Consider the following 25,176-nt stretch of genomic DNA (forward strand, 5'->3'; position numbering starts at 1 on the left):
AAATAAACCAGTGTTTAATGTAATGAAACGCCATTTTCTGGGTGAGACCCGGAGGCTCCCCGAAGCTATCCAGCCTAGTATGGATATATTACACTTCGGCATCAATGTGAATGGACTCCTAGCCTACCAGGGAACAGGAGCCAGAACCTGGGCCCCCTCAGAGAGGCACGAGGAGCAATGGCCTATAGAAATACACCTGTGATTATGGAGCATTCTATGTCTGCCATTGACCAGGTCAGGCATCCAGAACAGTAAGCATCCCCAAAACAAACCCCCTATTCTGGTTGAAACTACTACTAAAAATCAAACGAGCGAACAGAACTTCCCAAATGAATACGAGCAAACGAGCATGACATCACCACGTGCCGCTCCACCGTCTGGGCAGCTCCCCCCTCCCCGGGAGGGGGGAGCTGCCCAGACACCTCGTGCAAGCTACCCACACCCCAGTTTTGAGGCTGGATGTCACAACACATGAAAAACCGCCGACCGAAGGGAGGGAGGTATAACCAAATTGGGGGCAGCCCCGGGCCTTCCGGGACGGCAATCAACCTAGCGCATTGCAGCGACCTAAACCTAGCGCGTTGCAGCAACCTACACCTAGCAATGCCTGAGCAGCCTGCACCCGAAGAGAATCATCAGTGGACTGGGTGAACTGAGTCACAAGCAAACAACAAAACTCGCAGGACTCGGGGTCGAAGGTGTCACCGACCCAACAGGCAAAATGATAGAGGCAAAAACAGTGAGAGCCCCCCCCCTCCCCTGAGACAAGGGGACAGAGCATCCTTCAAACTTGCACAAAGCAAGATGGGATCCAGGGGTCGCATTCATTGGACCCATGTACCCCCGCGGGGAATCCCAGGGCCCTTAGACTGATATCGCTAAGGAAACCCAGGCAGGGTGCGGCTAACCAGCGCCCAAGACTACCAAGAGATCCACTAAAAGCTGCACCCCGGGACGTGTCCACTCATGGGAACCTAGTGGAGTGACCACCAAAGACAATGGCAACAACCTAACACAAGGGGCAGACCCCCTCCACCAGGCAAGGAAACAAAAACAAAACAAAAATGCCATAAGAGGACAACGATCCCAGGTGGGACAGACCCGGCTGCTATGAGAGGTGATAACTAGCTGTGCAGTACCCGGCCTGTGCCCCTACTAGTGCAAACTACCACTTCCCAAAGGCAAACAAGGGTGCAGAAAACCCAGCACACTAAGGATGGTCGATCACCGAGCAGCAAAAGACTAAGTAGAGGTAGATCCCAAGGTGACTTGAGGAAGGTAGACCCAAGTCACAAGAGCAGTACTTACAGGGGGCACCTAGGGAAGACGACTCTAGGTACATGCAGCCCGAGCACTTGTGAGATTACTTCTAGCTCGCGCACCTCCAGAGAAGAACTCGCACCACACCACAAGGCACAGAGCAGAGGACAGAAGTCAGGAGCCAGAGTAACATGACCATTGCCATTCACATCAGCCAAAGAACTGAGGAGTCTGGGGCTCCCCCCTATCCCCTCCCGGGGAGGGGGAAGCTGCACAGACAGCAGCGCAGCACGTGGTGACGTCATGCTCGTTTGCTCATTTTTATTTGAGGAGTTCTGTCCACTCGTTTGACTTTCAGTAGTAGTTTCAACCAGAATAGGGGTTTGGTCTGGGATGCTTATCTTTCTGGGTGCCCAATCCAGTCGATGGCAGACATAGAATGCTTCCAACCATATAGGGTTTTCTATGGGCCATTGCTCCTCGTGCCTCTCTGAGGGGGCCAGGTTCTGGCTCGTGGTTCCCGATAGGCCTAGAACTCCATTCACATTGACTGATGCCAAAGTCTAATATAATATCCATGTCAGCCTGGATAGCTCCAGAGCTGAAGGGGATCCCCAGAAAAATGTAGTATACAGTATTATAATTAAATTATCACAAGCCCTGAACAAATGCAGAAAATGAATAAAACTTTAAATTCGTTAACTGAGTATGATACAATATATAATGCGCCATCAAACTCTGCTGCTGTCTGGACCTTTACCCTTGGAGCAGGTTCCAAGCATAGATAAGTTCTCTTCATAGTGAAGGGAAGAGAAGAATTTACAAGTCGACTCTTTCATGATTCTGGATTTTCAACTACATATGTTCTAATAAAGAAAGTCCATCTCTATCTAAGGGATTATTTATAAACCAGTTGAGCTTTCACAATCAGTTTGGACACAGTTATGCTCCAGAAACAAGCTCAAACCTGGTGTAAAACAACACTGCTTTCTCTATACATATTAAACTTTTTACAAATTGATCTCATGACCCTTGAACTTCCAGTCCAGCATGCTACTCACTCTGGCAACTGTACCCAATTTTATCTTCACATATAGACTCTATCGCATCAACTGGAGATAGATACAGGAGGTAGAAAATAATTAAGTCTTATGTATTACTGTACAGTACACTGAAACAAAAAAAATTATGACTCGGACACTCGTCACTACTCTCTACAGAAATAAAACTCTTCGCACTTATTGACTTATATACAGTTTAACATATTATACCAAGTAATGCAATGATACAAAAATAATAGTGTGTGTTAAGAACAGTATTTGTATAATGATGACAATGGATTCTGATTTTCCCCAGTTCACTATGTAATACAGGCAAGATTTGAAGAAAGTGCCTCTTGTGTGCTAAGAATTAAAGTAATAAGAAATTTTTACTGCAATATTCACAATGGATCATTAATTTCTGGAGATTTTAATTAATAAAAATATCTATACATCTTCACTTACATATCATCATCATCCTTTCACGACAAAATAAACTACTGTACATGAATTCGTGTTTTCACAAAGGTTTATCAATTGATTCTTTATAACGAATCCCAAATTTTATGCAAGAATGATAAAAATTAGATTGAAAATTCTTACATGCTGTATTATACATTATACGCATAATAGAATCGCGATCAACATACAAATATAAATTTTTCTATTTGAGCATTGATAATATAGCACTCTTGCAAGGCCCGCCAAATAGGCCTACTAACATTAAAATTCAGCAAAACTTACACTATTATACCACTGTCTAGTGTAAAGCTCACACTCACTCATGATTAACATCTTTTTTCTTATGCTTTCACCACTAGTACTGCTCTGCTCACAAATTCATTATGTCAAAGATGCACATGAAACTCGGCCAGTGACTGTACCATCTGAGCTTCACTCACTCGAGTTTGACCATGACTTCTTTCATCATGCTAAAATTAGTAAAGTATTTACATCTTTCAACCCTGTATTGTCACCTATATTTGGCAAAGATTTTTCTAATTCTGATAATGAAGCACAGTAACGTAAACAAACATTGAAGTGTGCGTCATGCCTTCTCACCTGCTACTGTTACTATTCTATTATACTGTACAAGTACAGTATATACTCTATATACTCTACTATTCTATTATACTGATTTTTGATAGTGAAGAATTCACAAAAATGATCTTGGATTACAAATGTTTCTGGTCAAGAATTTGGTTGTAAAAAATGTTATCTACAGTAAAGTCTGCTCTCATCTTGGTATGTCTTGTTCTCTGTTCTTGACTAGGTAACAGACTTGGTAAAGTCTGTTCTCAGCACTATTCAACCAACTTTTTTTTAATCAAAGACACTACTGTAACATATATAAAAACACAAGCGCTATTTGTGGTAGTACTCAAACAAAATACACCAGCTGCTGCAAATAAGCTTTGAAATATTTAAGTACAGCATACTATATTGGCATACAATTTAATGGTAATATTGACTTAACTAAATTCCTCACTTTTGTACTCTTACCAAAAAGACTATGTGTTTACAAAATTCTTGTGAGAGCTTTAAGAGAAATCGTATTAGGTTTCTTTACAACCTTCAAAGTTAATTTGACAATTTTTGTATCTTGGTATGCTGGGTTGGCCAAACTGTATGTGAAGTTTGCAAATTACAAGGTAACAATGTTATAATTTTCTTTTTTAAAAGGATGTTGTTTGATAATTAACCCCTTTAACTGCGCAACGCACCTGCAGGCCCACGTCTGGGGTGCGCTACGCGCCTCCAGGTATTTGTATTTTTCAAGTTCCATTTAAAACTCCCGCGGCTACATGGGGTTCACATCAGCTTCTTTAGGGCTCTTGTAAACAGACGCCATCTTTAAAAAAAATCGTGGTCCACATTCCCGGGTTTGAGAGCCTCAGTAGTGAGAGAGCAACCAAGGCTGGCGCACGCAGCATGAGCTCACAGCATTGCTGTTCAGCTTGTGACCACAGCATCCCCTAATAATGTCAAAATATATATAACTTGTATTATTTAGCCATGATAGTATTACAGAAGAGCCTGAGTGTAATGATGACTGGGTACAATGTTCAAATATTAGTGATTCAATGCTGTTCACTGTTACGGACCCGAATCCAGCGTCCGAGCACGGAGCAGTGACGACCGCGCCATCTGTGGGTCAGCTCCCGAAACCCCCTCCAAATGGACGACGACACCTGGTGAGGACGAGGTGTACTGGCCACGAGGGCCAGTTTCCAGTCCTGTTCAGCTCACAACACAGCCGCTGCTGACCTCTGGTGCGGTGGTGCCCAGACAACCACGCCATCTATGGAGTGGATACATCGGGCGTTTGTGTCTGAGCCTGTAAGTGAGGTGCTTTAGTGTGTCCCTGTTATTGATGACGTGTCTGCTTACAGAGTCGACCTGGGACTGCTGTAAGGGAAGTTGAGTCAGTCTACCCAAGGCAGCCGTCTCGACACCAAGTGTTTTGCTGCAGCAGCTGTGAGTCGCCTCCCGGATGAACACTGTGGTGTTACCCTGCCTGTGAAGCGGCAGTTTGAGGATTGTCATACCCGGGACTGACTGGTGGAGACGCTTAACCACTGGGGTATTGTGGAAAGGAGAGTGATCTGTGGTATCACACGAGGCTCCTGACTAGGGCGCTACCCTAGTATCGCTCGTGGAGTGGCCTAACCAGCGTCGCTGATTCGGAACCTGCCAGCCGTCTGCTGGACTTGTGGTTGACAGCCTCCACGGCGGTGCCCCCAGTGGAACTGTGTTTTGGCTGGCCTGTGGCCGGGGTAGACTCAGCTTCTCGAAGGATTCGTCGTGAGGCCACGAGAGCACCGAGAGCTTGGCACCGAGAAGATCCAGAGTCTTCAGAAGAAGACAACAGTGTATTATAGTGTTTATACACCCCCCCCCCCCGTGTAATCGTTCTTATATATATATTTATTGGTGAAGGTGTTAATTATAATATTAAGTTTTTGCCTTTCTTTCCCTTCCCCTTTTAATTTACTTGCGTTATGGATCACATCCCTTGAAAGCCACTACTGGCTTGGGGCCGGATACCCTTCCTCTAACAACATCAGAGTAAGGACCCAGTTGCGACCCGAGAGGGCCGTAACATTCACGATGTACACAACACTAGCCACAGCACCACAGCATTATTTCGTCCATCTAGGAGTCTTCAAACGACTTCTTAGGTTCCTTTACAAAATAAACTTGTGGTCAATTATGTATTTACAGGATTTAGTGACCAGTATTGTGATAACAGCAGGATTGTGGTGATAATAAGCACTGTGCGTAGTATTGTAGGAGTAATTGTAGTGAGGGAGCGTGGGAGAGAATCGAGGTAGCCTCACTGTGAGTGTGTGGCAGCCACTCTTGTTTAGCTAATCATACTAGCTTAGTGGTTTGCTATGGTGAACACATTTGTACATGGGTATATACAATGTGTGTATATAGTGTAGTAACAGCAACAGGAGTATGTTGAGGAGCTATTTTGGTGAGGGGAGGTGACATAATCGTAGCGTCGTCTGCTGGCTGCTGTGTGATTTTTGCAGTGTATAGTGGCCACTGTAAAGTTTGGACACAATACCGGCTTACTTGCATAGTTCTGGTGAATGAAACATGTAGATAGGTATACATAACATGTGTAAATAGTGTAATACAAACAATAACAGTATGGTGGGAGGAACAATGTTGGCGAGTAAGATGTTGGAGGAGTGAGGGAGAGACTGGATGTTAGAGGAGTGAGGGTGTGGCAGCTGACACTCGCAGAGTTCTGGGTGTGTTCATGGTGAATGTATATAGTGTGTGATAGTGTATAGTGTGTAAATAGACTGTATATATATACATAAATTAGCATAATACAATGGAAATATGTGCTGGATATATGTACACATGTGTCATACATGTAACACAGTGTCTTCGGACAGTACGGATGTTCTACGGCCATAATATAGCGTACGTGTTCATTATACATAGGATTGACATGCAAAAGCATATAAAATGTATTTGGAACTGTGCGCAGAAAATGAACAAAAATATATTGACGGCAACTCATACATCCTGCCCCGAGCGCCCTAACGGCCCCGGGGGCGTATGCCACGGGCAACCAGGGAATGACGACGTAACGCACGAACTTACGGACACCATAGCAGCTAAAGTACTTACTTTAAAATTAGAAAAATTTTCCTGCGCACTAGGGGGGGTGTCATATTTGGAGGCCACGCAGTTAAGGGGTTAAATGTAGTCACTTCAATTGCAGCAATATTGCTTTGAAGGTACAATAATAAACATAGCTGGTTAACACAATTCAGTTCACATTAACTGAACTATTAACTGAACATTAACTTAACTAATGTGAACTATTGAAGAAAGAAAATCAGTTAATGACAATTTGTCACTGACTACAGTTCTTGCAGTGTGAGTTGAAGAGCCAAAAGTGTGACTTCCTGGCATAATGACAGGTGGAGGAACAGGCTGAGGTATCATTTGTAGTGTAGAAGCAATAGTGTGTGGTGCAGTTTGTGATGTACTAGCAATAGGTTGAGGTGGAGCTTGTGATATTGTGTGAACAGGTTTTGGGACAGCTTCTTGTCCAGGAGCAACAGGAAAAGGCAGACATAAATTTCTTATGTGAGACTGAGAATAGGTGGCAGATCCTAAAGAGGGAGGTGGAACAGAGGTGTATTGTTGTGATATTGGCACTGCATCATGATGACTTGGCTTTCCTGGTGGCACAGGTATCTGTAATGGTTTACTAACTACACAATCTCTACCTTGAGGCACATTCTTTGAAAGGGAAAATATCTTTGCTTGTTCCGTCTTAACTGCCATGTGAATTCTCATTAACTGATCCTGAGGAACTTTAGTGTGACCAAGATACATCAAAGCATTTTCAATAAAGGTTGTAGTCTCAGCTGAACTTTTTCCAAGACAAGCATTAGCTATGCTATCAACATTTAAATCATGGAGCAAAGATCGATCTTTTTCTTTTTCAAGTAAAAGGCTAAGTTTTTCTTCAGCTTCCCGTGTGATGATTTTATGGATGATGTTTAGTGTGCCATCTTTCAGTGCCTTTCTTAATTTATCTACTATCATGTTTAACAGAATTTTGTTATCAATTTCATCAAAAATTTTAATTGCATCTAATCCACTTGACTTAAACATTAATGCTTGCTCATGCAATAATTTTACAGGACTCTGTAATGCCCCTAACCGCTCTCCTACATGACTCAATAACTCTAAAACGTCAATTACCTCGGCTGTAAAGCATCCTGTAAGAGTTGTGGAAGAGACTTCCACTTCAGGTAATTGCCTGGTTGTATTAAGTTTCAACTGTTCTTCTTTCTCGGGAAAACTCACTCCCGATGTTTTTAGTGAATCTTGTAATCTACAGCTTGTCTTTTTTGATAGCCGAGCCATCAATGTAATTTTTTCACATGACTCGGCCATAATATTCCTGTCGAAGGGCTGTTTAGCATCATTTGATATATAAGGTATTAGTTCAGTCACAAAGGAATTTGCTGTATTTCCTGCAATATGTTCAACTGATTTCACTGGTTCAATAACTTGTAAAAGTTCATTAATATTTCCTTCCATATTTTTCATACCCAACTTTTCCGCAACACAACTACTTCCTTTCTCTCCAGCGAGAAAACCATTATCCCAAAAGGTCTCACTTGATGAACATTTGAGACTCTTTCCCTTCCTGATGAAGTCTCTGTGTTTGGGATCAATCTTCTCTTCTTCTTGTACTCCCTTGTCTTGAAAATATTTTATCCTATTACTTATTTTTCTCTCTCTACTTATCTTCACTTCCTTGACATTTTTCTTTCTGTCTATACTTGGTGATCTAGAACATTTAGCTTTCTTTCCAAGAATGTTACTAAAGTTATAATTGCTAGTATCTGATGATCTGTCTGAAGACACTGAACAACTAGAAGAGGGAGAAGGTGAATGAGAGAAACTTTTATTGACGGGCAACATTGATACACACTGGTCTCTCTTGACTGTCCAACATTCATTAAATATAGTTTCCATACGAGACTGCCAAAATATTTCCCATTCTTTTGTCGTGTCATATGTGCTTGGATCACCTCCAAGTGAAAGAATTCTCTCCCTCTTCTTGTCAACAAATTTTTGATATTCTTTAGTGTAATCAGGATGAGCAAATGGTTTTTTTCTATACTTATCACACTCACGGTTATGAACTTCACGCAAAGAATGCAGGGCACATACAATGACAGAATGTTCTGAACCACGCTTTTTTCTTCTTCCTCTCTTCAAACCACGCTCTTCTCTTCCTCTTTTCAAACCACGCTCTTCTCTTCCTCTGTTCAAACCACGCTCTTCTCTTCTTCCTTTACTTGAATGGGCATGAGAGCGAGAGATAGATCGTGATCGTGATCTGGAAATAAATAAATTACAAATAGAATAAGCAATAAATTACACTAAACAGGATGTTTAGGACTTACAGGATGTAAGTCCAAATCCCCCCAAAAATAAAGTACAACAAATTTCAGCACAGAACACAGTCAATTATTACTGTACTTACTATTCCTATTACAAAACTGAAAGGTGGTGACACATGGTAAAGTTGATAGGAGTATAATAAAAGAGTTTAATTCATTAGAGTTTAAGTAAAATTTATACAAAGAAATTCAACCATAAAATACAGCAATGATGATATGCATCAATGACATTAGAATGAGGAATGGCATCCATAACATACTCCTTGGATCATGTTATTGATGGAATAAACTAGACAGCATAATGCACCAAAACAACCGAGACCCTCATAATTACTGGTACTGTATTTATATACCTGTATTACAGTGCAGGGTATAAAGACTAGACACTGCATATAAAGACTCAACTATTTTAACTTTTTGATAGAGACAAGGAAAAGTAAGAAGATAATGGGACAAGACAATGAGGAAATGTTCATTGCAAAAGTTGCCAAGTATCTACCAAGTACAGTCTAAAGGCAAAGGAGGGATGGAGAGAGGGAGATGAGAAGGGGAAAAAGGATCTATGGAAAGCAAAAAAAAAAACGGCATTGAATGTAATGAAACATCAGCAGGCGATGAGTCACAATAACGTGGCTGAAGTATGTTGACCAAACCACACACTAGAAGTTGAAGGGACGACGACGTTTCGGTCCGTCCTGGACCATTCTCAAGTCGATTGAGAATGAAATCGATTGAGAATTAAACATCATTTTCTGGGTGAGTTCCGGAGGCTTCCTGGAGCTATCCAGGCTGATATGGATACCCTAACTATTTTGCATCAGTCAATGTGGGTGGAGTTCTAGGCCTACCGGGGGACCATGAGCCAGAACATGGCCCCCCTCACAGAGGCAAAAAAAGCAATGGCCCACAGAAATGCACATGTGATTTCGAGCATTCTATATCTGCCATCAACAGGGACAGGCACCCAGAAAGGTGATCCCCACAAAACAAACCCCAATTCTGGTAAAAACAACAAAAATCTCCAACAAGTGGACAGAACTCCCCAAAAGAAAAATGAACAAACAACCATGACATCACACGAGCCATTCTGCATGTCTGCGCAGCTCCCCCCGTCTCTGGGAGGGGGAAGGGAGAGCCCCAGACCCTCGCGCTGGCGATCCACACCTTAGTTCCGAGGCTGAATATCAAAAACGCGAAAAACCGTAGACCGGAGGGAGAGAGGGTTGCTGGGGAACCTCCGGGATTCACCCAGAAAATGGCGTTTCATTACATTCAACGCTGTAATATGTATTCCTGTTACTATGTTACAAAATAGTAACAGGAATTGATAAAATCGATAGGGAAGATTTCCTGAGACCTGGAACTTTAAGAACAAGAGGTCATAGATATAAACTAGCTAAACACAGATGCCGAAGAAATATAAGAAAATTCACTTTCGCAAGCATAGTGGTAGACGGTTGGAACAAGTTAGGTGAGAAGGTGGTGGAGGCCAAGACCGTCAGTAGTTTCAAAGCGTTATATGACAAAGAATGCTGGGAAGACGGGACACCACGAGCGTAGCTCTCACCCTGTAACTACACTTAGGTAATCACTTAGGTAATCACACATTTAGAATTGGTACCAAAAAATCAAAGAGTTTTCTCGGTTGGCGCAGTTAAGTGGTTAACGGTGTTAAATTCCAGGTACTCAGATATGGCAAAAATGAGGATCTGAAACATAATACAGGGTACAAAACACAATCGAATCTGCCCATAGAAGGAAAACATCATGTCAAGGATTTGGGAATAATGATGTCCGACATCCTAACGTTTAGGGAGCATAACCAAGCAAGTATTGCGTCAGCCAGAAAAATGATAGGATGAATTATGAGAACCTTCAATTCCAGAGCTCTCATCACAATGGTTGTACTCTTCAAATCACTTGTGTTGTCCCATCTTGAGTACTGCTCAGTATTCACTTCCCCCTTCAGAGCAGGAGAAATTGCTGAAATAGAGGGAATACAGAGAACATATACAGCACGCTTAGACGAGATAAAGCACCTAAATTATTGGGATCGTTTCAAAGCTCTCCAAATGTACTCACTAGAAAGGAGACGAGAGAGATACCAAATAATATACACATGGAAAATACTGGAGGGACAGGTCCCAAATCTATACAGTAAAATAACAACGTACTGGAGTGAACGATATAGAAGAAAATGCAGAACAGACCCAGTGAAGAGCAAAAGTGCCATAGGCACAATCAGAGAACACTGTATAAACATCAGAGGTCCGTGGTTGTTCAGCATTCTACCAGCAAGCATCAGAAATATTGCTGGAACAACCATGGACATCTTCAAGGGAAAACTAAATTATTTTTTTCAAGGAGTGCCGGACTAACCGAGCTGTGATGTGTATGTGGGTCTGCGGGTCGCTCCAAGCAACAGCCTGGTGGACCAAACTCTCACAAGTCAAGTCTGGCCTCGGGCCGGGCTTGGGGAGTAGAAGAACTCCCAAAACCCCATCAAGCAGGTATCAAGCAAGTCCCGGTTGATGGCAGATATAGAATGTTTGAAATCACATGTGCATTTCTATGGGCCATTGCTCCTCGTGCCTCTGTGAGAGGGCCAGGTTCTGGCTCGTGGTCCTCGGTAGGCCTAGAATTCCACCCACATTGACTGATGCAAAATAGTTAAGGTATCCATATCAGCCTGGATAGCTCCGGGGAGCTGTAGGGGCTCCCCCCAGAAAAGGAGGGGAAGGATATAGAAGAGGAGAGTAGAAATGGATAGGGCTGAATAATAAGATTGAAAGAATAAAGAAAAGCAGGGTGAGATAGGAAATGGAGAAAGGAAAGAGAAGGGGAAAGAAGATAATGTACAAGAGAGTGAGAAGGGTCGGGAAAGTCATCAAACTTTACTCCATACTGAATAAAGATGTCCTCAACTCACAGGATTATGCCAGAAAAAAGTTAAGGGCAAGATATAAACCAAAGTATATTCATACCTTTTCGAATGTGGAGAAAGTGAAGGTGAGTGCATCTCTCTCTTCCATGGACTGTGGTGCCTATCTTTTCTCAAATGCTCACTGCTGACCTGATCACTTGAGCTATGTGCATAGTGTTGGACTGGACTGCAACTTCTTCTTCTTGGACTTTTTCTCCATGTTTCATCTCTACTACAACTTCTTCTTGGACTTTTCCTCCATGTTTCATCTCTACTACAACTTCTTCTTGGAATTTTCCTCCATGTTTCATCACTACTACAACTTCTTCTTGGACTTTTCCTCCATGTTTCATCTCTACTACAACTTCTGCTTGGACTTTGCCGCCATATCTTTTCTCTACTGCAACTTCTTCTTGGACTCTGCCTCCATATTTTATCTCTACTACAACTTCTTCTTGGACTCTGCCTCCCTATCTTATCTCTACTAGAACTTCTTCTTGGACTCTGCCTCCATATTTTATCTCTACTGCAACTTCTTCTTGGACTCTGCTTCCCTATCTTATCTCTACTACAACTTCTTCTTGGACTCTGCCTCCCTATCTTATCATTACTACAACTTCTTCTTGGACTCTGCCTCCATATTTTATCTCTACTACAACTTCTTCTTGGACTCTGCCTCCCTATCTTATCTCTACTACAACTTCTTCTTGGACTCTGCCTCCCTATCTTATCTCTACTACAACTTCTTCTTGGACTCTGCCTCCCTATTTCACCTCTACTTGAACTTCTTGATGGACTTTGCCTCCATGTCCCATCTCTATCTAAAGGGTATTGTTTAACAGGAGTGTGACATCTCTCCCGCCTTATCCTTTCCGGACTAGAAAGAGATTTGTCATAATTACTACTTCCAGCACTGTACGACCTATCTCCACTGCAGTGATTGATTCTGCTACCATAACTCCATGAGCTAGTCACCCTCTTTGGATTATTTTCTCTCTCGGGACTATATTGTCTCTCTGGATTATAGCCAATGCTAGGACTATAACTTTTGCTAACTCCTTCACTACTTTTGGGTTGACTAAAATATATTGTAGGCCTCAGATCAGGAGTGCTATTCTGGGAACAGCTGAAGTTACTTTCAGTATAATTTACCGTGTAATTTCCTGCCAATTTATACTTTTTAAATGACCCAGTTTCCTCACCATGAAATTCAGAATCTTTCTCTTCATTATCTAGAGATGGCAATTGCAGTGAAGATGGAGAGAAAGGATCAAAGAGAGGATTCTGACTGACACTGTTTTCTCTCTCAAGATTGTCTTCTCTTTTCTCACGCACACAATTTTTAATTTTTGAGCTCAAGGCACCTGGACAAATACAGTCTTTTATTTTATTTACATTGACTGCTAATGTATCTTCCCCAGCAGCTGAGGGCTCACATTCAGACATGGTGACTATGACATTACTATCATTTTCGGTGTTTTTCCATTTTCTTTTAACTACAGTCTCATTACAAATTGGAGAGACAGACACATCAAAGATTTCCAATACAGTAGATAAATCTGGCTGGCGCATATGAAGCTTCTTGTCAAATTCAGCTTCATCCTCCATTTCAACAATACTGAAATTGGAACAGCAAACATACAAAGAATTATCAGCAAGCTTCACACAAGCTTTAGCTATCCTCCTTGCAACAAATGCAGTTGGATGAAAACCATCAAACAGAGGAACATAATTTGCTGATTTGTAAGCACTAAACACCAAACTATTAAAGTCCCAGACAGGTAACTGTTTCTCTTCAGCAAGTGTAAAAGCAAACTTATTTACTATTAACATGAAATCCTCAATCCTGTTCAATTTTTCCTTTATTTCCATGGATTGTGAAGGAATTGTTACAATGTGTCCAGTTTCTTCAGCGTGTCTCTTGACCAAGTAGTTCTGTAAGGTCAGAAAATCAAATGGATAAATGGTTGTGATTATAACATCACAGTTAGTCGTTACTTTACGGAGAAGTTCGTCAACGCTCTTCAGTGAGTTAACAAAGTCATTCCAGAGTTTATCACTAGAGTCCAAGTTCTCAAAACATAATGAGGGTAATTCCAATTTCATCTTATGGGAGTCACACCCATCTTCTGCAACAAAGTTTATAATATCATACATGCCTAAACTAAGAACTATAAGTGCATCCTTCTTGCCTGAAATTTCCTTCACAATGGGGTTGTCTTCAGTCAAAGCTCGGAAGGACAACTTGCACTGTGTAAATATAGTGATCATCTCTCCATCACATTTATGCCAACCTTTTTCCACTTTTTGTAATCTGGAATCACCAATAAGCACAACTTCCTGGTACCTGTTCATATGATACTGCTTAATGGTATATTTTAGCATGGGAACCATATAATTTTGTGTTGCATCTCTTGACGGGTTTAAACCATCATCAATATTATAATGTGGATTAGGAGGTAAAGAATTTGCAAAAAAAATTTGCCCATCTTCTCTCACATTTGGCAAAAGATTAAAAATAATTGTTTTCCTATCTCCTCTCACACTTAATACTGAGACATGGGAGTTGAATTTGCTCACCTCAGAATTAACAGAAAAGTCTATATTCATCATTTTTGACGTCCACAATTTCCTTTTCTTCTTGCTATAACCTGGGTTGTGTCCAGTAGCCATTTTATGAGCTTGTGCCTGGCATTTATTAAATTTAGAAATGTGAACGGGAAGAATAGTGGTAAAAAAGATCATCGAATTTTTACAGAATAATTTCTTTAAATCTGTACGAAGGTTAACCCAAAAAGAGAAATGGTTTTTATTTTTCATAGAATGTTGTGTATCAGAGATTTGCTTCATTGGTTCATGATCAAGCATTTTCTCACAGGATACATTGTTATTTAACTCAATCATATCATAGATGCCAACACTACAAATGAGCAAGATTCCTCGAGGGCAATTGCTTTTATCAACATTATGCTTAACAGCTTCCTTCAGATTATCAAAGGTCAAATCTGGCACACACTTGATCTCTAGAGGGCCAAATGTGCTCTTCATCCCAACATCTTCCAATGGCTTGATGCGAGAATCTCCAATTATAACCACCTTACTAAACCTGTACATATGTGGCTCACCAATTACAGGTACCTGTAAATAAAATATACAATTACTACAGTCATGTTGATTAATAAAATACATAAAATACATTATATATTTAATAGTCCTGCTCATTTGTAAAAAATCGTTATCAACAAGTAATGCCATGTATGGGCAATAGCTCTTTTTCTAACATTTTGTAATGTACAAAAGTCAATACAGTAAACAACAAGATTTAGGAGAACATACAGAGATGTTTGGGCACACTGAACAAATGGCTTAGACTGGTGAAAAAGAGTGCATTCAAATGAATTTGAGGGTAGGAGATGATGATGATTGGGTAGATGACGGTAAGTGAGTAGATTAAAAACCAGTGTTGAACGTAATGAAACGCCATTTTCTGGGTGAGACCCAGAGGCTCCCCGGAGCTAACGGGGCTGATATGAATGTATTAGACCCTTGGCATTAGTGAATGCGCATGGAGTTCTAGGCCTACTGGGGACCACGAGCCAGAAGGTGGCCCCCTCAGAGAGGCAAGAGGAGCAATGACCTACAGAAACCCCCGTGTGGTTGGAAGCATTCCATGTCTGCTCTCGACTGGGTCAGGCACCCAAAACAAACTCCTATTCTGGTTAAAATATTGCTACTTGAAGCTGAACTAGTGGTACTGGTACCACTCCCCAAATGAAAACGAGCAAACGAGCATAACGTCACCGTGTAACGTATCGGAAATAAAAATAACCAGCGTTGAATGTAATGAAACGCCATTTTCTGGGTGAGTTCCGGAGGCTCCCTGGAGCTTACCAGGCTGATATGCTAATGTTAGACTTTGACATCATTCATGTGTATGGAGTTCTTATGGGCCTACTGGGGACCACGAGCCAGAACCTGGCCCCCTCAGAGAGGCAAGGGGAGCAATGGCCTATAGAAACCCCCGTGTGGTTGGAAGTATTCAATGTCTGCCATCGACCGGGTTAGGCACCCAGAAAGGTAGGCGTCCCAAAACAAACCCCTATTCTGGTGAAAATTGCAACCAAAAACCGAACGAGTGGATAGAACTCCCCAAACACAAATGAGCAAACTAATATGACGTCACCCATCATCGCGCCGCTGTCTGTGCAGCTCCCCCCTTCCCGGGAGGGGGAAGGGGTAGCTCCAGACCTATCACGCCGGCGATCCACACCCCAGTTTTGAGGCTGGATGTCAAAACACGCGAAAAACTGCCGACCGGAGGGAGGGAAGGAATCCGGGGAGCCTCCGGGACTCACCCATAAAATGGCGTTTCATTACATTCAACACTGGTTTTCTGGGGGGAGCCCCTACGGGTCCTCAAAGCTAACTACCCACAGAGGAAAAGAATAGGGACTGACCTGGGAGGTGGTCGCCGCACACTACTCAACCCGAAGTCGAGACAACAGGCCGCATCCGCCGACCCAAAGCGACACAGGCCCAACTGGGCCCAGGCACGCACACAAGGTAACGAACAGCCAAGGACCCTGTCCGACCGCCAAATTCCCCGTGCCTGAACGTCCTCCCAGGACACAGTACCAAAGACGGCGGCAAGAGCCGCAAACTTGCGGACGTCATGGGCATGGAGATAGACCGCAGGCTGGAGAGCCTTAAGAACCCCGCGGACGACCTGGGAGACCAGCACCCTCGAACAGGGAGGAAGGGAACCGGAGCAACCCAAAGCGCGTCCACGAACCCAGAAGCCGTGGCGTGCCAACAACGGCAGAGAGCCGCAACCGGACAAAAACAAAATGCACCCCCGGCCTAACCAACCAAGCATCAACAACCCAAAGATCCCTTCGGGAAGCAGCAGTCTCCTTCTTCGCCAGAAATGAAGGAGACGGCTGCAAACGAACAAATCTATCACCACGACCAAAAGAGCAGAAACCCCTTTGGTGGAGGCGAGCATGAAGTTCCCCAACCCCACCTCCAGAGGCCAATGCCAACAGGAAAAGAGCTTTGGAAAAACAATCCTGAACCGAAGGGGCTACAACAAACCTAGGAGAAAACAGATATGAGAGCACTCTGTCCAAGTACCAGGACGGCTCAGATGGTGCATGAGCAGGCCGGACGTAAAACAGTGCCTGAGAAAGCTTGTGAAACAGTGCAGAAGTAACATCAATACTGAAAGCAAGCTGCAGCGGCTCCGCCAACGCCACACAATACGAGACGACAGTATTCGGCATAAGATGACGGTCCTGAAACAGTCACTAGAGAAAGAACAAAACAACCTTTTGGTCCCCGATAAGCCAATATAACTCCACAACTGATGGCACCTAGTAGTATAAAACTAGATCAGTGATAATAGCTTCAGGTTACTGATCACTGATATCAGTGATAGTAGCTTCAACCAAATAAAAAAGTTGAAGCCACAAATGGAAAACTTTGCTGCAACAAAATCTTCATTCAATTGCATTTTTAAATGATACTAGCATTAGGAAATACACACACATTCCCTAATATAATAATTTTTAAGTATAGAACAATATGGAATGTGTATATACAGTGGCTCCTCGACTTACGATTGCCCCGACTTAAGATAATTTTGAGTTACAATATAAATTTGATCGGAAAATGCGATTCGACTTACGATAGTGTCGTCAACTAACGATATTTGTTGATACACGTTGGGGTTGACTGAGCGCATGGTTCCCGGTCGCACGGGCCGACCTGCCTCAGTTTACTAGAGTCGCCCGCTTAGTGACAATCACGCATATAAGAAATTCTATTTTTTTTTTGGTGATTTTTTTTTGCTTTTTGAACATAAAACTGACTATTATATATCATGCCATGGGTCCCAAGAAAATAAGTGGTAAGGTTGAACATATGAAAACATATGTGAGGATGATCATAGAGGCAGTACAGAATATCCCTTCCTCAAAAATAAAGAAAATGTGTGCAGCATGGGAAGAACTGAAAACTTTTGATGAAACAACTCACCCAAATCAAGCTGCAGTAGGCGTTGCCTTAACCTTTTCAATGACACTGTGATGTATCATTACAGACAAATGTTAAAACGAAGGGAAAAACAAGTGTCGCTAGATCAATTTTTAGTGAGATAAACTAGCAGTGAACCACAACCAGGTCTAGTGGTATGCAGGCAAAATGCAGGAGAGTGTACCCCTGAGAAATCATCACTGCCTGATGTTATAATGGAAGCGGACTCCCCTTCTAATCAGTAACACCTTCCCCCCTCCCCCCTTCTCACCATCTTCCATACGGCAACAGGAGTCATCAGTAAAGATAAGTAATAACTTATACATACTTTTTGTAGTGAAGATTTGGGTGAATTAGGTATAAAATTTACTTTGAAGTTAATTTTTTTGCGGGGTCAGGAACGGATTAATTCATTTCCCTTTATTTCTTATAGGAAAAATCGTTTCGACTTACAATATTTTGACTTACGATGCGTCTCTGGGAACGGATTACCATCGTAAATCGAGGCCCCACTGTATTACAATTGGATTTATTTGTCTGTGGTCAATGGTCACATCAAGAGCATCAGTTTGAACATATATATAAACTGAGAAAACATGAAAAGATTACTCACCTTCTTACATACTTCATCATTATCAGGTACATGTTCCTTTGTTGTTGTTGTTGTTGAATATTCTTTCCTTATAGACTCTAAGTATTTGTCTATCATCTCTTCCATGTCACAGGGATCATTCTGCAAAGTTGATGAATTCTTCCTAGCATCTTTAATTTCTTTCTTGGACTTAAAATCTATATTTTCCTGCTCTCTAGAAAGTTTAATTTTCAGTGTTGTCTTCTTGTCCTCCTCCATATCATCCTTGTGCAATTTCCTTTCTTCTTGATTAGATTTCTTTGACTTACCCAATCTAGAATCCTTAGCTTTGTTCAGAGATATTCTATCATTTTGCTCAACACCCTCAGATGTCTTATTGGTTTTTACTGCTTTTATAAAAATAATATCTTCCTTTTTAGAACCTTCAATGTCCATCTTTAACTTGCCATCCTTGTTTTCAGGATGTTTAAAATCTTCTTGTTTAGATTTCTTTGACTTACCCAATCTAGAATCCTTAGCTTTGTTCAGAGATATCCTATCATTTTGCTCAACACCCTCAGATGTCTTATTGGTTTTTACTGCTTTTATAAAAATAATATCTTCCTTTTTAGAACCTTCACTGTCCATTTTTAACTTGCCATCCTTGTCTTCAGAGTCACGAGTCTTGAGTTCCTGTATGAAGTTTCCTATCTTAGAAATTCCAGTTTTACATTTAGACATGGAGTCATCTTGTACAGAGTCAATATCAGCTTTAAGTTCCGCATTCTCCTTCTTGTGATCAAGACTTTCTTGCTGGGATTCTTCACTTGCCTCCATGGACACTTCGATCACCTCTTCACTCTCTCCCTTGGATTCTTCATTTGCCTCCATGGACACTTCGATCACCTCTTCACTCTCTCCCTTGGATTCTTCATTTGCCTCCATGGACACTTCGATCACCTCTTCACTCTCTCCCTTGGATTCTTCATTTGCCTCCATGGGCACTTCGATCACCTCTTCACTCTCTCCCTTGGATTCTTCATTTGCCTCCATGGACACTTCGATCACCTCTACACTCTCTCCCTTGGATTCTTCATTTGCCTCCATGGACACTTCGATCACCTCTTCACTCTCTCCCTTGGATTCTTCATTTGCCTCCATGGGCACTTCGATCACCTCCTCACTCTCTCCCTTGGATTCTTCATTTGCTTTCATGGACACTTCGATTACCTCTTCACTCTCTCCCTTAGATTTTTCATTTGCCTCCATGGGCACTTCAATCACCTCTTCACTCTCTCCCTTGGATTCTTCATTTGCCTCCATGGGCACTTCGATCACCTCTTCACTCTCTCCCTTGGATTCTTCATTTGCCTCCATGGACACTTCGATCACCTCTTCACTCTCTCCCTTGGATTCTTCATTTGCTTCCATGGACACTTCGATCACCTCTTCACTCTCTCCCTTGGATTCTTCATTTGCCTCCATGGGCACTTCGATCACCTCTTCACTCTCTCCCTTGGATTCTTCATTTGCCTCCATGGACACTTCGATCACCTCTTCACTCTCTTTTTTGGATTCTTCATTTGCTTCCATGGACACTTTAATCACCCCCTTGGACACTTTGATCACCTCTTCATTCTCTCCCTTGGATTCTTCACTTGCCTGCTGGAGAACTTTCCTAGCCCGCTGGGGAACTTTCCTCACTTTCTGGGGAACTTTCCTTGCCTTCTGGGGAACTTTCCTAGCTTTCTGAGGAACTTTACTCGCCTTCTGGGGAACTTCACTCGCCTGCTGGGACACTTCACTCACCTGATGGGACACTTTCTGCATCTGCTGGGGCACTTCGGACATCTGCTGGGACATTTTACTTGCCTGTTGGGCTACTCTACTCACCTGCTGAGACACTTCACTCACCTGCTGAGCTACTCCATTCACCTGCTGAGACACTTCATTCACCTGCTTACACTTGCCAACCTCTCTTTTTGAATCAACAGCATCCTCTTCGGCTTTACCTTTCTGTATAAAATATTCCAATGACTGCTTACATTTTTTTATTTTTTTTGAATATTTTATTCTCTGGCTAACCAACCTAGCAGAATATTGCTCATCGACTAATGTTTCTGAATGACCTTTCCTTTGATTATGGCGTGTATTGTATCTATGACAATAATTTTCTGATCCTCTTGAACCATCTTTCGTATATCTTCTGGAGGACTCGCTACTCTTTCGCTCATTACGTAATTCTGGAGAATCTTTAGAGCTATGAACTTGACTTTTTTTATCCCCAATCTCTCTGCTGCTGCTGCTGCTTTTATCTGTTTTTGGAGTACTTGTGTGTGTAATTTGTGTGTCCCTGGTGTGTTCTTCAGCACCTACCACTTTGAAGACTTCCATATTGAGTAAATCCAGCTCTATTTCCTCCTCTGAAAGATAACAAAGAATTCAATATATTGTACTGTACTGTATATGTATGTACCATATGTAAATGCTATGTGTATGTATACAAATGTTGTATGCATATCTTTACACTTGAATTATGTGATAATAATATGTATGGAACATAATTTTTTCATTACATAAATATTTCTATCTAGATCCATTTATTCCTATAACAACTATTTCACCTACAGTATTATGTTAACATCATATCTATTTTCACTTTCCATTCAGACCACCCATTGCAATTTTTCTATAACTCCTTGGAATCCTTTTAATATCATTCTCTAAGCTTTCTCAAACTTTTGTTAATCTCATTTCTGTCATTGCACTGTGCATATGCAGTAACACATGATACTTCTACTATTTCACACTTGAATTTCACTTACTGTTCTTTATTTATTAACAGACTTACTTCTTCCTTCCTTCTTTTATTTTCTTCTTCTGTTTTTATAACATTTTGACCTATAACCACTGTGCTGCGCCAATCGAGAAATCTCGTTCTGAGAGTTGTACTATTTTTTTTTTAATTAGGCTATATTTCAATGTTTTTTTTAATGTTTTCATCACTCTTTGTGTTTTGAAATGAAAATGGTTGAGTTTGGAAACATTTTGACATTAACTTTACCTGAATATTTATAAAAACAACAAAAATATGTCCTTAAGAATTGCACTATGAAGTTTTTGCCAAAAACAGGTGTGCAGTGCAGGGGTTAAGTGACAAGAAATTTGTGGGAAGATGAGTTCCAAGCCCACTCCCCCCAACCCTTATAAAGTATTGAAAGTAAGGGTAAATGCACCACACAGTAGACGTCAGTGAGGTCACCACATCCCTACACCTTCAAGCAGTAGGCATTTGAGTTATCCATATGTATATAATATACCAATATCTAATCCCTATTATTTGCTTACCAAAATAGTCTAAGGTGGGTGCTGCTTTTGTAGGCTTCTCTTCATGATACTTATGGAATCTCTGTTCAATACTTTCTGACCTCTTGGGACAGCCTTTGCTTTCTGACCCCTTTGCATTGTCTTTACTACCTGCACCAGCACCAATGTGCTCTTGTTCATAGCTGTTTCTGCCATTTTGTGAATCAATATATATAGTAGTCTCCATGTTCATCTTCAAATATCTGCCAATTTCATTATTTAATTTTTATAATATTTGTATAAGTAGTACTAGGTATTATTTCTTTGCTTCTGATGACTTATTTCTTTGAGTTCAAAGTACTTTAATTTTATAAGATAATGCTACCAGACAAATTCTGCCATCATACTTGGATGTATTAGCCAATTTTTAAATCAATATTTTTATGGCATGCAAGTTTCTTCTAGTACTGTTTTTTTAACATCTTATAAACAGAGCTTTTGAGAGCTTAAATGCAACACTTGAAAAAAAATTACAGTTTTAAAACTTGTTTTCAAAATTTCGGGGCAGTATCTTCAGAGAATGCAGTTGTTTAAAGTGCTGTACTTTTATCATTTACCTGAAAAGATTATATGTTTAGTATTAATTACAAGGAACCCAAAATTCTCAATTAATATGCAGCAATCTAAATCTGTTTTAGCAGAAGAAATAGAGCAAATTGAAGAGGAGGGTGATGTTGGAGGCATGTATAGTATTTACATTATAGGCCACAAGAGGATAACATTAAACATAACTTAATAGTTACAATGCAGTCTACAACAAGATAACATTAAAGGAATGTATTTACAAAACAGAATACAAGAGACATGTACGTGTATACAAGGAACATGCACACAAGATGCAGTCCCTGTGGTATAGTGGTTAAGACACTCCCCTGGCGTTTCGCGAGCGCTTTGTCCTGGGTTTGTATCCTGCTCTGGGAGGATTTACTGGGCACAAATCCTTAACTGTAGCCTCTGTTTAACTAAACAGTAAAATGGGTACTTGGTTGTTAAACGATTTTTTGTGGGGTCATATTCCAGGGAACATAGGATTAACCCTTAAACTGCGCAAAACCTCATATGATGTGTGACACTGAACTGAGTTTTTAACATTTTCTGAAATTCCTTCAAATGTTTTGTGAATAATCTACTAGCAAATGTTCCAACTTTGATACCAGTGTAACTTGAAAAACAAGAAAATAAAAAATAATTATAAAATTGAATATTGAAAACTTCAGATTTTGAAATCAGCTGCAAAAATATAAAAATATCACCAACTGTTCATTTGGTGTTATTATTCTCTCAAAATAGCATATAATCTTCATTTTCATATATATAGAATATAGGTTTTCAGTATAGTTTACTGTAAAAAAAATTTTTTAATATGGCCAAATCCAGAAGAGCCGTGACGAGGATTTGAACCTGCGTCCGGGAGCATCCCAGACGCTGCCTTAATCGACTGAGCTACAACATGGTAAAAGAATTGAAACCGAGTTTTGTTCATTTAATGCATCACGTTATTGTGATTTCTGTGTGTAGTGTGTTAATATGGCATTTGAAATATGCGCAAATTTAGACAACAAAAATTCATAACTCCAAACGTTTAGAGTTTATGAAAAATCAATTCTATAGGGATTGTAGAACAGACAGCTGTGCACATTATATGTAAAAATGGTGAGAATCGGTCAGAAACTAGATTTTTGGATACTGAAGTAAGTTGAAATTTTAGTTATAGATTTAATTGAAGTTGAAGTTATTGACAATGAATAAGGCAGTTCAAATTCATGAATTTACTTGTATGCTGTAATAAACATTGTTTGGCATTCGCACTCAAGTATGTGAAAGTTGTACGTCAATGTGTGTGTATAAATGAAGTCAAGAAAAAATTACCCCCCAAAAAAACAAAGTATAGATATAATTATAATGATTTAGGGAATATATTTAGGGTATACTTTACATAAGCAAAAAAGCCCTAATCTGGTCCCTAATCATCAAAACAACTTAAAGAAACAATGAAAATAGAGTTTGAAATCTGGGAAAAAATCAGCTACAAAAAATTCAAAGTCCCAAGTTTTGAGAGCTGTAACTGATTTATTTGTTGACCAATTTAATTCTGGCTTTACATAGTTAGGGATGAGTATGTATATGTATATGTATATGTATATATGTATATATGTATATATATATATATATATGTCGTACCTAGTAGCCAGAACTCACTTCTCAGCCTACTATTCAAGGCCCGATTTGCCTAATAAGCCAAGTTTTCCTGAATTAATATATTTACTATAATTTTTTTCTTTTGAAATGATAAAGCAACCCTTTTCTCTATGTATGAGGTCAATTTTTTTTATTGGAGTTAAAATTAACGTAGATATATGACCGAACCTAACCAACCCTACCTAACCTAACCTAACCTATATTTATAGGTAAGGTTAGGTTAGGTAGCCAAAAAAAGCTAGGTTAGGTTAGGTTAGGTAGGTTAGGTAGACGAAAAAACATTAATTCATGAAAACTTGGCTTATTAGGCAAATCGGGCCTTGAATAGTAGGCTGAGAAGTGAGTTCTGGCTACTAGGTACGACATATATATATATATATATATATATATATATATATATATATATATATATTATAATAACTACAGAAAAAGTATTTTAGTGGACGCTTTTCTTACTTATTCCGCAAGCTATCCTTATAGATCCTTAAAATAGGCCGTAAGATAGTCTCTCCTTCTTCTTTATAGTACGGCAGTTTGCGTGAATGTTTTATCCTCCCGATGACTGCTAGAGGGGGTCTCTTCTTCTTGATCGTAGGTGCAGTTTGCATGAAGGAGTTGTCCTCCCGATGACTGCACTAGAGGCAGCCTTCTTGTTGTTGATGGTATAGGTGCAGTTTGCATGAAGGGTTTACCCTCCCGATGACTGCACTAGAGGCAGCCTTCTTGTTGTTGATGGTATAGGTGCAGTTTGCATGAAGGGTTTACCCTCCCGATGACTGCACCAGTATCAATGTTGGGACAGTCAACATGGCGAGATGAGCACTGAGGTTGTTGTTGTGTTGATTTAGGGGCGACGACGATCGTGGGAGGCCACTGAGGTTTGTTTTGATTCGAACCATCGTTTTATTTTTTCCATGGCCAGCAATACTTGATCCCTCTCTCCCTTGTTTTCATGAATTTATTTATTTATTTATTTATTTATAAGAAGGTATATTGGGTTATGAGAGTACATAGCATTGATGTTTTTAGATTCTTGTAAAGCCACTAGCACGCATAGCGTTTCGGGCAAGTCCTTAATCTAACAGATAATTTTAAGTAGATAATTTCCAGGAAAATTGACAAATAATGTTTACAGCTATATTGTAAGAAATTTTGACACAATAAACAAAGATTAGATTAATGCACAATAATGACAATACACTATAATGACTATTATCTGTTAGATTAAGGACTTGCCTGAAACGAAATGCGTGCTAATGGCTTTACAAGAATGTAAAATCATTATTGCTATGTAAGAACATAAGAACAAAGGTAACTGCAGAAGGC

The 25,176-nt window shown here is 40.6% G+C and overlaps 1 protein-coding gene across 3 annotated transcripts; it reads right to left on the minus strand.

Moving 5' to 3' along the window:
- LOC123774043 (uncharacterized) lies at positions 1 to 24,449 on the minus strand. 3 transcript variants are annotated; one of them, XR_011225960.1, is made up of 6 exons: positions 24,307 to 24,427; positions 21,634 to 22,208; positions 18,328 to 20,708; positions 11,743 to 14,819; positions 1,797 to 8,694; positions 1 to 147 (listed from the first exon to the last, which is right to left on the minus strand). XR_011225960.1 is itself a non-coding variant. In XM_045768157.2 (5 exons), exons 2-5 carry the CDS (start codon positions 21,842 to 21,844, stop codon positions 6,636 to 6,638), a joined length of 7,728 nt encoding a protein of 2,575 aa, XP_045624113.2. In that variant the 5' UTR covers positions 21,845 to 22,208; positions 24,307 to 24,427; the 3' UTR covers positions 1 to 6,635. The 3 variants fall into 3 exon arrangements, 2 of the variants coding, with proteins under 2 accessions (XP_045624113.2, XP_045624114.2); XM_045768157.2 differs by having other exon boundaries at positions 1 to 8,694; XM_045768158.2 differs by lacking the exon at positions 21,634 to 22,208 and having other exon boundaries at positions 1 to 8,694; positions 24,307 to 24,449.
- Positions 24,450 to 25,176: the final 727 nt, after the last annotated feature.

This window comes from Procambarus clarkii, chromosome 91, assembly GCF_040958095.1.
Source record: "Procambarus clarkii isolate CNS0578487 chromosome 91, FALCON_Pclarkii_2.0, whole genome shotgun sequence".
NCBI lineage: Eukaryota > Metazoa > Arthropoda > Malacostraca > Decapoda > Cambaridae > Procambarus > Procambarus clarkii.

Bases quoted from the DNA above. Each gene is read 5' to 3' on its own strand.
- LOC123774043 (XM_045768157.2), bottom strand. From the start codon at position 21,844: ATGAACATGGAGACTACTATATATATTGATTCACAAAATGGCAGAAAC. The intron at 20,709-21,633 runs GTAAGCAAATAA...GTTATCTTTCAG, and splicing joins ACCCACCTTAGACTATTTTG to AGGAGGAAATAGAGCTGGAT. The intron at 14,820-18,327 runs GTGAGTAATCTT...TTTTATTTACAG, and splicing joins ATGATGAAGTATGTAAGAAG to GTACCTGTAATTGGTGAGCC.